The 17,995-nt window shown below is 40.6% G+C and overlaps 1 protein-coding gene across 1 annotated transcript; it reads right to left on the bottom strand.

Moving 5' to 3' along the window:
• Positions 1 to 3,784: 3,784 nt before the first annotated feature.
• Positions 3,785 to 9,331, bottom strand: F3 (coagulation factor III, tissue factor). The gene is made up of 6 exons (XM_055815768.1): positions 9,197 to 9,331; positions 8,054 to 8,168; positions 6,020 to 6,204; positions 5,448 to 5,629; positions 5,164 to 5,323; positions 3,785 to 3,996 (listed from the first exon to the last, which is right to left on the bottom strand). Exons 1-6 carry the CDS (start codon positions 9,264 to 9,266, stop codon positions 3,857 to 3,859), a joined length of 852 nt encoding a protein of 283 aa, XP_055671743.1. The 5' UTR covers positions 9,267 to 9,331; the 3' UTR covers positions 3,785 to 3,856.
• Between the last annotated feature and the right edge of the window lie 8,664 nt (positions 9,332 to 17,995).

Below are 17,995 nucleotides of genomic sequence, written 5' to 3'. Positions count from 1 at the left end.
CATAAGGTGGAAGGAAGAGGAGATCAGCAGCACATCTGTCCTGGTCATTGTGCCCTGAGCTGTTGTAGGCGCCCTGCCATGGAGGACACAGGCTGGCAGCGAGGGGAGGGCAGCTGCCTGCCATGGTTTCTCGTAGTGAAGGGAATGGGCACACAGAGAGCATGTGCCACGGTGAGTAACGCCATGCCTGATGGGGGTGGAAAAACTTCCAGCTCGCCAGTTCCTGCTTCTGTCCTGTCCAGCAGGTTATTCTTTTTTTTTGGTTTTACTGTCTCAAACATGAACACCAGGACTTCTCTCCCTGTCAGTGACAAACATAGACTATAGAAAGCATGGTTATTTGTATGTGGGTAAATACTGCATAATTAGAAGACTACTCAACTGACTTTTGGGTCTGGCACTGTCAAAAGCCTGCTCATTCCTGTGTATTACGAGGCTCTGAAACTGTGCAGCAATTACTACTAACCTGCAAAATAATCGGCATTACAAAACTGAACCAAGAAGGCAATCTATCACCACTGTTTATTCTCACTTAATGCAGAAACTCTTTGTCCTGAGTTGCCACATGAGTGATCCAAGTTAAGCATATAATCACATTCTTATCATTACATGCCTCTCAGCAGCAGCCTTCTCACAGCGGAAAGCTGAGTCTGCTAGAAATAGATTTAGCTAAGCTGGCTGCTGCTGTATCTATCATACATACATTTACGAAGTTCTGTACAGTTGTTCATTTTAAGTAATGACAGTAATTTTATTGTCTGTAATGCTGTCAGGGCTGACAGAAAGGTAGCATAACAATATGAGCCTTTATTCACTCACATGAAGAAGAATATGTTTTTAAGCAGTACTATAAAATGAAAGTGGCTTATTACAGTATGCAATGTTACATGCCCGTTTGTGTAAGGAGAGAACAGAAGTACCACGTCAGGGAGCTGAGCACATGTTTTCATCCACTTGAAACAGAGGATACCCTTTTCTGCAACAGATGACAAGGAACAAAGCAGAAAAGGGGAATTTGGAGCATCAGCAGGAGTGTGCTTGCTTACAGCAGCCTGCTTAGAAGATAAGCCAGGGAACTCAGGTGCGTAGGAAAAGCCTTCCCTTTCTCACACTGATGCCCTGGATGGCTGGCTCTGTCTGAAATCAGTACAGTCTGAAGAAGTGGCCACATGTGTGTTGTCGATAGGATCTAGTCTTTCTTCCTAGTGACAATACCTTTATTCAACAACAACTCCTGCCCACCCGGATACTCTGAGAAAGTTAAATGTCTGCATAAAAGATTTGGTTGTGGGCTCAGGCTCAAGGGATAATACTTCCAGAAGTTTGCAATAAAAAGCTCCTTTTCTCAACTGTCTCCATAAACAGCAAAAAACCTCTTTGAAATAGGATCCGTGAGCCCCGTGACTCCAGTTACTCAGCACTGCTGGATGATAACACACCGCAGCTAGGGAACAGAAGCGCTGCAGGCTTCCAGAACTTGTGCGGCAGTGGGTCACTGCCATTTAAGGCACTTGTTAGCATTTTTATGGGTTCGTTCATTTGTTCTCTCTAACTTAAACAACCTCCATATACAGAACAAACCAAAAATCTTGGAAGTAATGAAGCATGATTTATAACACCCTTCTGTGTAGCTTATGACAATCACCTGCATGGCCTAGCACAGGGGTCCTCAAACTACAGCCCGCAGGCTGGATACAGCCCCGCAGGGTCCTCAGTCCGGCCCCCGGTATTTACAGAACCCCCCTGCCAGGGGTTGGGGCAAACCAAGCAGCCACAGATGACTGCCTGCCACTTCATCCGCACGCCGGCCCCCTGTTTAAAAAGCTTGAGGACCCCTGGTCTAGTTTAATAAAAGCTGTGCTGTAACCTACAGGCTTTCCTTTTCCTATGAGCTTTTCTGTTTTCTGAGCTTTGCACTGAATGAAACTGAGGAAGCAGAACACCACAGGGAAGGGAAGTAATGATGACAAGTTTGGAAAGTTTTTAAATTTCCTCCCACAAGCTCTCCTGTTTCTCATTGCTATTGTAAGATTCCTCCTCCATACAAGGCTTATGCATCAGCAGAAAAAGCATTAAGCATTTATTGCACAATATTAAGTAAACAGGGGTGGGGGGGGTTTGCCATGGTGGTGCCATTTGTTTTCTTCCCTCTGTATAAAAGGGAATTAACGAACAAAGAAAACCCCCATAAACTACACTCGCACATTCACAACAGTCTTAATCCATACAAAGAAGGTATCTGTGATACAGTAGGGATGAAAGATGTAAAATACAATTCTGTAAAAATTGCTACATTGGGATACTGTATGGTTTTACTTCTCATAAATACAATGGATATCTTAAGACATGTATAAATCTTTGAGATATACAGCCAATTGGTGCCTGCTACAAGATGCATTTTTTCCCCCCTTCTCTTTATTTTTATGTTGTTGTGTGCCTATCACCATCATTAGCAGCAGCAGTCACTAGCAGCGTTAGTTATAGCAGTTCTCATAACTGGGCAAGGCCCTGTAATGCCTTGAATGACCGTTAGTACCACAAGTGGTACCGGCACCCCTGTGGGATGTTTAGTATGCTTCCCATTAGAATGCAGAGCTGTGAACGCAAACACTGCTCATACAAGCAAGAAAGCTGGAAAGCAACTCAGGACTCTTCAAAACCTTCTACCAGTTCATAAACTGTGGCTTCTTACCCTTAGAGATAGCAGGTGCCCTGGTAGTCTATTTTGCAAAGTCCTGGTTAGACTGCTGGAGCTTGCCTATGCTGCTGTCACAAAATAAATTTCCTAAATGTATTTTTAATTTAGTTCTGAAATGAATATTGTAGTTCATTTAAAAAAGGAAAAGGAAGTTTTGTTTTGCCAGTCACCTTTATTTCACTAGAAAAGTATAAATTACCACCATAAATACAGATATCACCAGTATAAAAATTAGGTTCTCATTTATAAAATAAATATTAAAATAGTCAAATCAACAAGTACCTCCAAATCCCATCACCAAGATGATTTGAATCTATACCATATAAACTATTAATTCACCAACTGTTTAATTAAAATATTAAAAATGCAGTAAATACTGCTACCTACTCAGTGCTTGCATGAAGTGAGTTACTAATGACTCAAAAACTGCAAAGTACATGTTCTAACACTTACTTGGAACCATCACACTACCCTGTCTGTGTAACTCCAGGTGTAATATAGGCAGATGGGTAGCAGCTACCTACTTCAACACTCTTTCTTACAAGTCACCAGTACAGTAGTTTACCTTTGATTGTCTATATCCGAAGATAAATAGACCTAGTTAATTTTATCCAAGAAGTGCAGACATAATAGTAACATTGTTGTCACATCTGAACTAACAGATCATTTCACCAGTTAATAATGTTAAAAGAAAGTCAGATAAATTCAGATTTTGTTTCATAGAAACAGAATTAAGTTCCTTTTAGTTAGGAAAAGGACACATAATTTTCAAAAGTAGTGTTTTTTTCCCCCCTTACAAGTACCATAAATCTTCTGGCTCAGAAAGGGCATACTTTCAGAATGTCTGTACCTGGTCAGGTCAAAGGTCCATCTAGTTCAGAATCCTGTTTCAGACAGGACAAAGGAATGGGAAGAGTTTCCACCAGGATACTCTTCCAGCCTCCAACCACTAGTGACACAGGGGTTTTCCGGTACCTAGATTTTTCATCTGTGACTGTCTAACAGATTTTTAAAACAACATGAAGTTTGGGCTTCAGAATTCCTGTACCGGAGAGGCTAAAAAGCTCCACCCAACTACCCAATTCATGGGTTTTGCCTTTTTTTTTTTTTTTTTTTTTTTTTTTACACTTTGGAACTACTGTCTGCAATAATTTTTCCTTAAACACCATTAAGCGGTTCCTTTTCTCTTGCAGCTTTTGCTTTCTTGCGTTTACACAGGATCACTGGTAGGACAATGGCAAGAGTGATGACTGCAATTGCTATCACTGCTGTGATGATAAAGACTTCTGCTCCATACTCTGTAGGGGAGGAAAAAAATCCAAGATTCAGTTATCAGAAGCCATAATGTCACAGTGTTACAAACTCTTAGAACACATTCCACTGAATTAAAACATGCTTTGCATATTTTACAGTATCACAGAAGAGAAGTGATCACTTCAGTGTGAACCGAATTAATTTTAACATGAACTTTAACTGACTTAAAGTTTTATTTCATGTGGTTCGTGCTATGTTTTAATCTAGTTTAGTTAGTGCACTAAAAAGCACGCTACCACCACAAGAATAAATCAGGCCATTGCCCCTACCCTGCACTGCTTCTGTAAAACTTAAGTCTAAGTGGAAATTTATTCTAGGTTAGAAGCTACAAAACACCAACAGAAGATATTTCTATTCAAGTTGTAATTTGCTATAATTCAATCCTTGTAATAAACAAAAATATGCATCTAGATAAGGAAGTTAATTTGAGAGAGCTGATTTGCCAGTTCTAGAAGAGCTTTTCTAGAGTGCATATATTCTTACCTGCTGGAGAAGAAAGAAATAGTACAGCAATGTGATATTATTTAATAAATATTGAATTTATATTGAAAAAAGTGTTATCCAGATTGTTTGGAATTAGACTGGCTGATTTCATCGACCACTCACTAACTTATTTGCCAGTAAAGAAGTCGATCTGCCAGCCTCTGACCTTGTAATGCAACAGTAAAGTCTTAGAGTCTTAGTCTTATCACCTACTTTTTGAGACAATAAAGTTCAGCTCAAACTACAAGTCAATGGACACGTAGGTTTCCAGCACGCCTATGTTTTAGAGCTAATCCTTCAAGCACTTGTTATGGCACCTGTTACTGGAAGGATCTGAGGGAAGCACTCAGAAAACAAAATAAATGAAGCTGAAGACTAGTGACGAGATCTGAAACTTCAGTTAGCAGTCAACTCAGACAATTTAAAACTAATCAAAACACTTGAGTAAAAACCCTAAAACAAACTCCAGCTAGCTAAAGATGGTGGCCTCTTAATGTGAGTTCCTCCCACGGGTTTCCGTGTTCAGACCGTGTCCTCTCACTTAATACAGCAAACAGCTTAGTCTGTAACTGGCATCACAGTTTGAAGAGATATAAAAATATATTCAGAATTTAAGAGTCTTTTTGTTAGAATGCTAAAGACTATGACAAACTTCACCAGATACCTACCATCTAAGATGTTTCTTCCTATACTGGTACAAAGCACCATGCTTTCCTGACCATTACGGTTTTCTCTGCGGGTGGGAATTACTCCCTGTACGTAGAAGCAATAGTTCTTTGTGCTGTCAACACTTACTTCAAATACATGGCTTTTTGTTGTTGCATCTTTCTGTAAAGGAAAAATATACTTCAAAAAAGTGTTTTCTTCAGAAGTGTTAACTCTTCAGGTAGCACAGAAATTGTGTAGCTATAATACAGCCACAGAATATGTAAAAAGTAGACTTAGACTTTACCTTTCCAGAACTTTGATCTTTCCAGTAATACAGTTTGTATTCCAGGTCATGTTGGAAAATATCTCGAATACTTTGAAAGCTTCCATTAGGAAATGTGTATGGTGTAAGCGGATCTTGGATCACAACATTCAGTTTGGAGCCTTTTTGCGTGTAGTTCTGTATCTCTGGTTTTCCCAGAACAGCTAAACAAGCATTTTCAGAATTAAAAACCTGACATTATCTTTTCTATACAACATGCTCTTTTTTTCTTCCTCCAGTCTCTTCCCTACTCAAATCTGTTCTAAGTTTACTGAGCCAAAGTAATACAGCGAAATCCTGGATTATTAACAAATATCTTCATCTTGTACATAATGTTAATAAAATGGTTTACTCACTGTAGTGCGAAACAAGTGGTAACTAAAATCTTACACACTCTGCTACAACAGAGAAAGCTTTATGACTGAACGTCATATTCTCAGGTATCAGTATGGCTACTGTAAGAACGTATAGGAAAACCCTTTAGGCCCAATCTAAGCCTTGTTTAATCAATGGAAGTAAGTTTATGATAAGATTTAACTGACAATCCTACTTACTCTGACTATAAGGCGTAAATTTTTCAGAGACTGCAAATGGTGGTTCTTCAAAGTTATCCATCTCTGAGGGCATGACAGACAGTATGTGTGCTGTATAGGTCTCTTTTACATTCCTGAGCACATCAGTAACATCACACTCTGTTTCTGTTGTCCATATGCATTTTTTTTTTGTGTCAGATGTCTGCCTGAAAAGAGCATGAAAGAAGTGGTAACACTTTCCAGCCAGACTTACTATTTAGATATGTTAAAAAACATTTTCCCTCCCTCAAACTGTAAAGACTTCCCTTATCCAGTGGGACAGGCTTGCAGGTGTACTAGGCTGAAAAGGAGAAGAAAAAAAAACCTCAAACCCCACTATCCTGTACAGCTATATATTTCACAATTCAAAGCAGAATCAAGCATATAAAATATGATCCATATTAATTATATAAATATGTTATTGGATACATACATGAATTAAAAGTTCAGTCTTTTGTATGAATTGCATAGGAACCATAAGTAGTTCTGATTTTGCATTTTTCTGCAGTTGACTTATTTAAAAAAGCATAAGATGCATTAATCACTTTGAAAGTGTTATTCTTGATGCATCTGAAAACTATGGCCTTAAGAAACATCACTTGTCCTATGAAGCTCTGGTGACGCCAGTATTAATTAATGGTTGACACACTGTTTAATGTGACAATTCTCCTCATATATGTCACTTTTGTCACTAAGAACCAGACAGTAGCAGCAGTTTTCATTGCAGAATTACAATTAAAAAATATTGACAAGAAACAAGACTCATGCACTTCTGATTTTTAAATGATAGAAAGCAAGTTCATTTACTTGAGAAATAATAATGAAACCAGGAAAAGAGAGTTAATTCCCCATTTTACTGCCTAGTTAGAAAGAATGGAAAAACAGATTGGATACTACTGCTTCAATTCTTTTCCCTGTTTTTGCTGGTGAACTAAGGTGGCGGGGGGGGGGGGGGAATCGACTCCATAAATCTTTGCTTCCTCATCTATGTACATTTAAGCACACTTCATCCATTAGAGCAACTTGTCTAGAGAAATGCCTCTGTATCAGAACTACACCAGATTTTATACTGGATGTTGGGCAAACAGACTTCAATTTTTTCCAAGTACAAATGGCTGGAAAGAAACTCCAGATTCATGAATTTAATAAAATCCACTTTGCTAAGTGTGTAAGTCTAATAATTTAATCACTCCCTTAAAGAATAAGTGAGCACATTAGGCCATTGCACTGGATTTCATCCATTAGTCATGAGAAAGCTGTAATTTCTATGCCACTTTTAGAGACAGAAGAGACTAAATTACCGTATTTTCATTAATATGTAGGAGAGTTGATGATAGTTTCCCTGTGGGGCATGATTAATGACGATCTATGAATTAATACAGGAGCTAAGAACAGCACAGATTTATTACTGAACTTCATGGAAGTTTTTGTGCAGTATTGAAAAAGGTATTAGATGCTTCGCGGAAGCCGGCTACTTTTTATGTCCACAGTATTTCATAGCTTACATAAAACATAACAGAGGAAGTCTTGACAAAGGCAGACAAACAAAACTAATTTTTAGTATTACCCAGCAAGACATATTATTCATTTACCGTGATTCACCAATTAGAATAAAATGCAGACATATTTACCAAGCACCTCCCAAGACTGAACACGAAACAGTCGGTCCAGACACCTTGAAAGACATAAAAAGGTGAAGTTCTCTCTAATATATGGTATGTCAGATTGAGCATCAACTTCTTCAGGCTATCCTGGCCCAGATCTCCGGTGCAGCCGCCCTGCATCAAGCCCCAGAACTGAAATGTGGATCCAAAGCTCAACTCTCCGTTTTGAAGTAGGCAAAACCAGAAGCCTGAATCAAATACTTTTATAGTCGGGTACAAAGAAGTATTAAGAGCTGGGTTGGCAATTTTCCTAACTCATATTTGGGCTCTTTTCCCGTTACATTCAGTCTCAGAAATAATCAAACCTTCTTCAACTGCCATTAATGGACACACCTTGGTGTCATCTACTTACCCGTGTATTTCTACTGTATAGACGTAACCTGATGGTTTTGGTTGCCACTGTAGTATAGTTTTAAAATTGATTGAAGACCAAGTTATATTAACTGCTGTTGGTAGTTCTGGACTGCCTTTAAACACAGGAAAGAGAAGAGCACCGTCAGGGATGTTATGTGCAATTCCTGGTTCCCTGCAGTCACTGTTTGGTTAAACGAAGCAGTTGCTGTTAATAACTACTTGGAAAAGTTCTTTGTGGGGAAAAGGTTCAGAGTCCTGCCCTCTGGGATCATGCTTGTCTTACTAAAGGAATGTGTCCTGGCAGAAGTGAGAAATATGAGAAGAAAATTATTTTTCCCTCCTGTAACTCTGAGGTTACGGAGGTAACTCATTCAGAGTTCTGTCTAACGCCTCCTTTTCGATCCAAGACCTCTGAAGAAGCTACAAAATCTTGAAGATCCTCTTGAGAGCGGCCAAGCACCAAACAGACATGGTGCAGTACAAAACCATACCGGGCTCTACCTGCTGCAGAAGGCATCAGCTCCCAGCTTCCCCATTTATTTACTTTGGGAAGAAAAAGTCTTTAACACCCAGCGGTGCCCACAGGCTCATGCGAGGGGCTGCCCGGGGTGAGCTGGTGACCCCGCGGGCGGAGGCCACAGCGGTTCGGGGAAGCGCCGGGAGGAAGCTGGGGCGGAAAACCCCGCACCACCTCTGCTGCTTCTGGCAACGAAGCGTTTCACTGAGCGATGTTACCATGAATTTCCAGATACTGCCCTCCCGGCCCCTTCGACGAGCTCAGCACGGGAGGCCGGGGGAAGGGGCCTTGCCGAGCGCTCCGTGCTGCTGCAGGTCACCCCGACGGTCCCCGCTGCCCCCCCCGCCCCGCCCCGGCCGTGCTGGGGATGGGTCCCCCCCCCCGGAGCCACCGGCCCCTGCTGACCCGGGCGCCCCCCTCGCCGGCTGCTCCTGCGGGGCCGGGCCGGGGTCCCACTGCCGCGCGGGACGGGACGGGGCAGCCCCCCTCAACGGCGCCGCGCGAGGCAGCCGCCCCCCCTTTCCCCTCAACGGCCCCGCGCGGGGCCGCTCCCTGTCAGCGGCACCGAGCCCCCCGCCCGCCCCAGGCAGCGGCCCCCGGCCCGTCCCGCCCGGCGCTACCCACCGGCGGCGGCCAGGCGCCACAGCAGGGCGCTCAGCAGCAGGGACTGTCCCGCGGCGGCGGCTGGCGGCATCCTCGGGGCAGCGACGCGGCCCGTCCCGGCGAGGCGGAGCGCGGTGAGCTGTCATCGCGGCGGGAGGCGCCGGCTTATATCGCCCTGGTAGGAGGCGGGGGCTGCGCCGCCTCGCCCGCGGAGCGGCCCGGCCGGGAGGCGGCGGGAGCGGCGGGGCTGGGTGCCGGGGTCATGGGGGCCGGGAGCGGGGTGGCGGAAGCGGTCAGGCACCGCCGGGTTGAGCAAGCGTGGCGGGGGATCTTCGAGGAAACCGGCATTACCGTGAGGAGAGGGGCACTGAGGGAAAGGGCAGCATGTCCCCCGGGCGGCCTCAGCCCCGGCACCGCGGCCCCGGGCGCAGGCTCCCCTGGACGTGACGTGCCCGCAGCCTGTCTCCTCACGACCTCGGTGTCCCCACACACTTGTACCACCCCTCACCTCCCCTGTGTTGGCCACAGGACGGAACACTGGTGGAACTGGGCCGCAGCTGATAGCCAGCTTCACCCCCTGCAGCCCTCTGGCCGGCTGGCAAGGGCGAGGGGTGCGAGCACTGCCCCGGCCCAGCTCGGGGGGCAGCGGGTCTGGCGGCAGCGGAGTTGGGCTGACTTGGACCCTGTAAGTTCTGAAGGGCTGCGTATGTCACTTCTGGCCCCACCACCCAGCAGCGTCTGTCACAGCTCTTGAGCTAACCCACATCGCCTATTCTCTTGCTCTGCGCACATGCGTACATGAGCCCTGCCAAGGCTCACCTGGTCTACTAGACAGCAAGTACGGTTCAGGTGTTCAGGGGTTTGTACCTCATCTCCCCCCTAAATGAGGGACCTGTTAACCTTTTTCCTCAGGCTTACATTGGAAAGGTATGCTGTGTTCACAGGGAACAGAGAATCTGTCTCTGACAGAAGATTTTCAGTATCTCAGTCTGAGGCCTTTGCAACAGGCTCCCTGGCCTCTCTGGTGTATATATTGCTTTTTCTTAGGGTGCTGCTTTAGTTATAAGCACTTAAACCAAGCTTTTGGAGCTGCGGGGTGTGCTGTGTCTTAGTCTTAATACTCAAGCCCTAGAGGGAGCCACGTTCGCACTTTGCTGGTGATACTTCTGCAGGGGAGGCGAGAAGAGACTATACAGTAGAACCCGATGTGCAATTAAGGGGGCTAGATGCATTTACAGTGTTCAGCTGACTCTTCTCTTTATTTTGATGCTGGTTTGTACAATGTTCTGTACCTGGCAAAATATGGGTAGGAGGAGAAGACTATTGGGGAAGTTTCATAGTCAATTGCCTTTAATTTTCACAACTGACACATACTTAGATGCAAGCAATCAGTTCTGTTTCATAATGTAGAATATCCATTTCACCCAGAGTCTGCATTAGAATTCATATAGTGTGTTCCAAGGTGCACCTTGGATTTTGAAATTCTCAGCATACCTTCGTTAAAATCCAGCCATACACCTTCTCCTTTTCCTGCCTTGTTTTTCATCAAATTTCAGTGCTGTCTCTATGCAGCATTACATCAGCCAGAAAGCTTGCATGCTTTTAACTTTGTGTAGAATAGAGATCTCGTATGACTAGATTTTCAAGATTGTGACCTTATAAGATTACCGTTGATTTCCAGAGGACTTTACAAAGTGAAACAATACTCACTTTTTTAAAGAAAAAAGGTGCTTATATAAAACTTTAAATCACCTTTGAACTCATTTTCAAGTTAATTTCATTGTAGTTCAGTCATGAAAGATAGAAAGCAGGTTAGCGGTGGTTTCCAGTTTGTATGGATATGATCTCAGTATCCCCTTCTCCTGCCCATCCTTCTGTCATGACCTCCCATACCTGAGATAGGTGGGGAACCTCCAGACTAACCAGCTTGACCAGTGCTACCTTATTCCAGTTTCCTGCAAGACATTCCAGTGTTCACGAATGCCGAGCTTTAAGATGTCTTGATTCATGCTGCAACATAGGAGAAGGCAGCTGCCAGTTCATCAGAGTGGTGGAAAGCAGAGCCTGAATAAAAGGACGTGCATGGATCAAGCCATCAAGCAGGGCTTGGGGGCGTTGTGTGGTTAGAGGAAACAGGGTAACTTTACCAGGCTAACCATTCTGAGGGAAGGAAGTTGAAGGGAAAATTTTAAAACTGGGGGGAAAGACAGCATGCCAAAGGGACAGTGTAGCTAGATCAGGTTGGCAGGGGAAGGGCATAATGGACAAGGGAAAAACACTGAAGTGTGGAACTGCTGCTGCCTCTGTTCTTCTTTCTTCTATTGCATAAAGTTGCAGCGCAGATTTGTCCAAAGAATAAGCGCTGCTCAGCACTGCCTGACTCCAGGCACCAACCACCGTGGGAGAAAAGAGGAACGCTATGCTGCTTGACATGAGCTGATGCCTCTAAGATGGAAGTCTGCTCAGCAACTGGTGACTTAACTGTGACATTCTGGTCACATTTCCTGCCCACTTCACGGGTATTTGAACAGCTCATTTAAGACAGAAAATTTTGCCCTTACTTCATATGTACGTTGCTACATGCAGGCAAGCATTATGCTGACTTAGAGCTCTGGTAATTTGTCTGGAAATTTTGAATTTGGTTTCCATAGTGGAATGCCAAAACGTAAGCCTTGACTCTGAACATGTCTCTAACCAACTTAAGTCATCCTCTGCTTATTTTACAGTCAGCAGAGGAAAATATCATTCCTAAGGTGAAACCTGTATTTTCATAGTATAGGCATCTAAAGCAAGTCAATTAATCTGTTTTAAATATTGAAAGAAATGGGACATTTCTATCGATTGAGGCCAGAATCTTACTGTTACTTTTTGGGATACGTGGGAGACATGCAAGAGCACAAGCCTGGCTGCATGGTTTAGGTTAGGAGATGACCTCTTCTGCTCTGTGACTTCTTCACTTTGATGAATTTAGTGGAATTGAAGTTGTTCACCATCAGGAAGGTTTGCCAGATTATGAGCAGATTTTACAGATTTTCTTTCCATGTTATGTATACCATGGAACCAATCCATGGTATACATAACAATTCTATATATAATATATAATAATCCCTATATATATATAAAATATATATAATAATCCCAATTGATTATGGGAAAAGTGAGGAGAAAAGCAAAACTGAATCAGTGAAACTTCAGTTTTTGAGATAGATGTGTGTATTTTTAACATATGATCTTCCAGATCTCTAAACAGGTTAGCTTAGAGAGATACAAAATAATTTCTTGCTTAGCAAAGCAATTTCAACATTGTGTTTTCTGTACTATCAGATATAATTGTTGACATTGAAGTGGAATGCCTCAGGTGACATAAGTAACCGATTGGTTTCTTTAAGCTGATAGTTTTGCAAGACTGTAAGTAAAATGTTGTAATACTTATCAATGTTTTGAAATTTTGTAGTATTATAAAACATCATTCCATGCTAACATAAAAGTCAGCAATAGTCTCATGCCTGATAGCATAAAATTTATTGTGTGAATAAGGTTTGAAATGCCTGGGAGCTTTTTCCAAAATGAAATTGCTCTTGATATTTCTCCTTTCACTTGGCTTTTCAGATCTTGTTTGATTTGTCTTAGTGAACCATATGATTGGGAAATTAATTTATCTTTTATGTAGTATTAATTATGTTTAATAAACATTAATTATGTTAATAATATATTAAATCATATAAATATAATAATTATATAAAATAATGTTAATAAACATAAATTATGTTTAATTAGATGAAACAGAAGGTTAGGGAGCAATTTTTGACTGGGTACCTGCTTCTGTAAATATCTTAACATTTATCTTGCAGAACTGCTGTATCAAATACTTTTTTATAAATGCATGCACAGACTCACAAATACCACTGCATTTTAAACATTGTCTTTTAGCAATACTATAATTAAATACATTTGGTAAGTGAAACAGTTTTGTGAGGTTCAATGTATCTTTTGTAGTGCTAGTAAATAGGCTGTGAATTTCAACAACATACATTGTGTGTACCTGGAACAGGTCTTTGTTCTTCCAATCTTTTTCAGTTCCAACCAACTTTCTAAAAGGAAAATACCCTTCAGAAGTCTTGAAATGATAGGAAGTTTACATCAACACTTTCTGCCTGTGCATGTAAATGCCTTAAAATCATCAATTAATTTAGATTATATACATCCTATATGTTGTATTACACCCATTTTAGACACAGTGAGGAAATTGTACTCACCCAGCTCTATGGACATGACGGAAGTGCATGGTGAAGTCAGGAAAGTACAATGTCTGGATTTTGTATAGAATTCAGGATTCTGGTTTCTTTTTTTTTAAGCAAATAAAAATTTCTATCTCTGAAAAATATTAAAGATAAAGGAAAAACATAGAAAATTAAATTCAGTATGTAGATAATAAATCTTTAAAAGCTGAATAACTCATTTGTACTAATTTTCTGCACCAAGGTAAGGAGGGTAGATGTGAAAACTGGAGTGAGAGTTCATTAGATACACACACTGGTCAAAAGTTACTGTGGTCACCCAGCAATCCTGCAGTGCACTCTGATTATTGCTGGCCTATTTTTACAGCTGCTAAACAGCTGCATCTTCTCTAATTGTAATGTGAATTGTAGGTGTGAATACCTGAATGAACATAACGTCAGAAAAAGTAAAAAGACTATAAGCAGAATTTATATGAAAATTACTGGCAAAATTTGTATAACAGTATTTGTACTTCAGAAGATTTATATAATGTGGTAAAAATTGGTTACCAAGTCCCCTTTTTTATGCACAGAAACGGAATTAGTATAATGTTACTGACCCCTGTGGTAAGCAGTGCCATTAAACTAGTGTAATGGAGTGACGAGTCAACTTTTATACCTAAAACTATTTGTGTTTGTTCCTGAAGTCTCCACAGCAGTGAAAGTCCCAGTGTGGTAAATTCCTCAAGCATCTCTGATTTTATTACCTAAGCTACTATAAATTATTGTATGATTCTAAAACTACCTTGTAATTTTATAGAATCATAGGTAGCTTAACTGAAAATAACAAAATTGCACTGCAATAGAACTAGTTTAAAATTGAAATGCAAGTCTGACGTTAAATGGGACTTCCTTTCGCTTGTTGAAAAAAATAATAAGCAAAATTGATACAAAAATTGGAATCAGCAAAGATCTTTCTTACAGAGGAGTCACATGTCCGATACTAATTTCTTGTTGATATTAGAAATCCTGAAGCAAATGTTTGTATGGTTTTCTGATATTCTGCTTTCAAAATTAGTTTTGTTACCACATTAGTCACATACACCTCTCCTTACTTGTCGTGTGGATAAGTTAAAAACAGACTCTAGCAAAAGAACAAATCTTGTGGGAGTTTTGGGGTCTGGATTGGCTCTGGGATCCGGTGTGGAAACAATGCTTGCTTGGGAGCCAGGGGAGGCATCCCAGGGAGGGAGGCTTCGAGCCATTCCCACACTGAAAATTCTTGTCGACATTGCTTTGGTGTTAACCCCAATTTACTGTCTGCTTACCTATTTCTTACTCACAGAATGATATGTGATGCATTTATTATCCTTTTCAAAATACTGTTTTGCAGCATTATTTCTTAAAAAGGAATCTGACCTATGGGTTTGTGTACATTTAATTTCTGTTATCTTCAGGAATGCCTTGTATAATGAAAATTTAAACTACACTTTGCTTAGATTGATGTGTGGAAAACTTTTCAGGAAGTGAGCAGCTACAGCAATATCAGAAATGTGTTGTCAGGAGTGGCATGGTACTGCTGTAGTGCTATACACAGCTGGTTTTGTTTACTAGTGACACTCCCCTGCTAGAGGGCAAGTAATTCTTAGTAATAAATGTCATTGAAGCACAACAGAAACTATGGAGATAGAGGCACTAAATTGTATTGACACCCTTTATTCCAGGTGTTCCGCCACAGCTATGAAGTAGCCTCTTAGAGTAATTCCTTTAGCCCAGAATATCTTAATTACATAAATTAGTTTTGCAAGTTCCTATGCATCTCTCTCGTAAGATTTATTTTTCCCAAAGGTACTTAGGTTTTATTCCCACTCCTGATTTTCTGAGGAAGTGGCCAAACTGGGGGGGGGGGGGGGGGGCACTCTAAGTAAAAGTGACAATATAACCTATTTAAAAGCAGGCATGTACATTAATGGTAGCAACTTCTTTCATATTGAATCCAGTCTCAACTCATTACTTTTTAATTAAGTCTAAGTAACTGAAATAAATAAAATTTACCAGGCAGTTATTTATAACTGTTACTAAAAATTACTTCCCTTCCTCACCAATTGTTTAAAAATGCTGACTTTTTAATAATAGATGTGGCATATATAACTTCTCAGTGAAGGTAGTGGTAGTCAAATTCAGTGTTCTTTAAAAGTATTTGGTGTGAGCATGCCGTGAAGGTTAGGCAATTAGATCAGTAAAATAAACAAAGCTTCAGTTTGAACAAATGTAGACCCTAGGCTATCACTAAACCCATTCTTAGGGACTGCAAGAGAGGAAAAGGTAAACTGTACGCCGTTTGACTTGGCTATTATAATGTTTGATCTTGTAATACAGCTTGCTCTTTGGGAGTCATTTGATACAACAAAAAAACATTCTGTACTAAAGCTAACCAGCAAAATGAAACTGAGAGTTTTATCCTGCATCTCTGTTCCTTGCAATTACATTACTTTGTTGATGCTGCCTTTATTGCTGACTTGGGAGTGAATAGATTAAAGATATTTGGAAAATGGTTCCATTTAGCTATAGGAGAATAATTCTGGATTTGGTAATTGGACAGAATTAGCCTGCTATACCAGTGTAGTTCATCTTTTGTACAGCCCAGGAGACTTCATTCTGAAATGATTTCTCCACTTCCCAAATCTGCCACGTGTATCACACCCAAGGAGAGTCAATGAGCTTATAAAACATAGGTTTGACTTTTAAACATGTATCAAAAGCTCTCATTTAGCACTGGAGTATATAGAGAACTTTTTCACTACCGTGTACTTTGAATTACAGTCTGTGCACAAGTAATTACATTAGGTAGGTATGACTCTGCTTCTCCAGTTTCAGATGGTAGATTGCTGTGTCTTTTCAGCCACCTTTCTATTCCACCACAGTACTGCATTTTCCTCCTTCCTGAAGAACGTTAAGTAGCATTGCACACTGCAGTTTGTCTGTTCCTATAGCTTACTACAAGGCTCAGCACTGATTGCCTCCTTGATTGGAGACAACCTTTAAAATTCTGAAATTTTTCTGTACAATGGGAAATGGCTGATTTGTAATGATTGCCATGTGTCATTCACAGTATGGCCTTTATTTTGAGCTTTCTAACTTTGTATTGCAGTTAATTTAGTGAACACATATGATCATAATCACTGGAATTTAATATACTTGTGTTTCTCTTTTCCTCAGAAAATGAAGCATGCCAATGTTACCTAGAATTGGACTTCATAAAGTATTGCTTACTCTATGTGATTTAAGGGAGGATTTTGTTTAGGGATTTTGAAAATAAATAATGGTATATTGTTCAGAAAAATACAATTAAAGACATATTTTATTCTTTAATAAAATCACAATGGAAAGACAAACACTGTATTTAATGTGACATAATTGCTTACAATTTACTGAATAATTAAATATCACTGTGAAGTGACATTATTTAAAGAAAAGGATACAACAATGTAAATCAGACATAATATTTACTAAAATTAATGCATTTGTGTGCAGTGTCAGACTTGAGGTTTTATTTTAAAGGAACAAAGAAAATATTAAAAGACTTAAATGGTTAATGCAGTCCCACTGGTTGGAGCTCAGAGATATCACCATGACAAGAAAGAGTGAATTTTACCTTCCAGATGCTGTGAGTGAAAGATTTGAGTCTTGCTGTTCTTTGATGTCAGTTAGTATTCACAAAATACTGGCAGAGACCATATTACTTATTAGATGTTCTCTGCTGCTTCAGGTTATTTGTCAACTCAAATCATTGAGGTCAGCATGAAGATGTTAAAATTTTAGCCCTGTCAAAAAAATTATGCAAAGGGAGGGACATTGCTTCTGTTAATCAGCTGTCCAGTATAAAGGGAAAGAAATATCTTAGATTTGATCTAAAGAGACGGTCTGAAGTGGTTTTCTTGAACATTTATTTATATACTGGTATTTACAGACATACCCATTCTCTGTATTTGAGTCATAAACAATTGTAACTCAGACAGTTTAAGGACAAGATGTTTACAGCATAAACTGGTATGAACTAAGGCATTGCATTCTTGTGTGTGGAGCAATCCTCCTGTAGCAGCCGGCACCCAAATGCATTCTTTCACCATATCAGGGGCAAACAGAGTGCGCTTGTATTGACCTGTGTGAATTGATTTAGGAATTAGTTAAGAATGGGTGATGGGAAATTTCTAGTAACTAGTATTTAGCTAGGAAAGCTGTGTGGTTTGTAGCAAAGTGCTGAATGTTGAACCCTCAAAGTCTCAAGATTTTTAAAACAACTGTGCCGTTATATTTTGTATTTTAATGCGTTAGGAGTCAAGTTAGGGTTCTTGTAAAGCCAAAATGCTGGCATTCCAAACTGTTAACTTTGACATGGAGCTGTTTGATTAGCTGTGTTTGGAGCTTTGTGAGTATGTTTGAATGGAATGTAAAGTACATAGAGGAAATATGTTCTTAGGTTGAATGTTTTCCTTAGAACAAAGAAAAACTAAAAATTAATACCATTGATCTGACTGAATTTCAGATGCTTTTGCTCATAAAGGCTGTGTATTTTCAGGTTATTCTGTTAGCAGCTAGAGAT

The sequence above is a fragment of the Falco peregrinus genome, chromosome 10 (genome assembly GCF_023634155.1).
Source record: "Falco peregrinus isolate bFalPer1 chromosome 10, bFalPer1.pri, whole genome shotgun sequence".
NCBI lineage: Eukaryota > Metazoa > Chordata > Aves > Falconiformes > Falconidae > Falco > Falco peregrinus.
The sequence above is the reverse complement of the archived record's forward strand: the minus strand, read 5'-3'. Positions and strand labels throughout refer to the sequence as shown.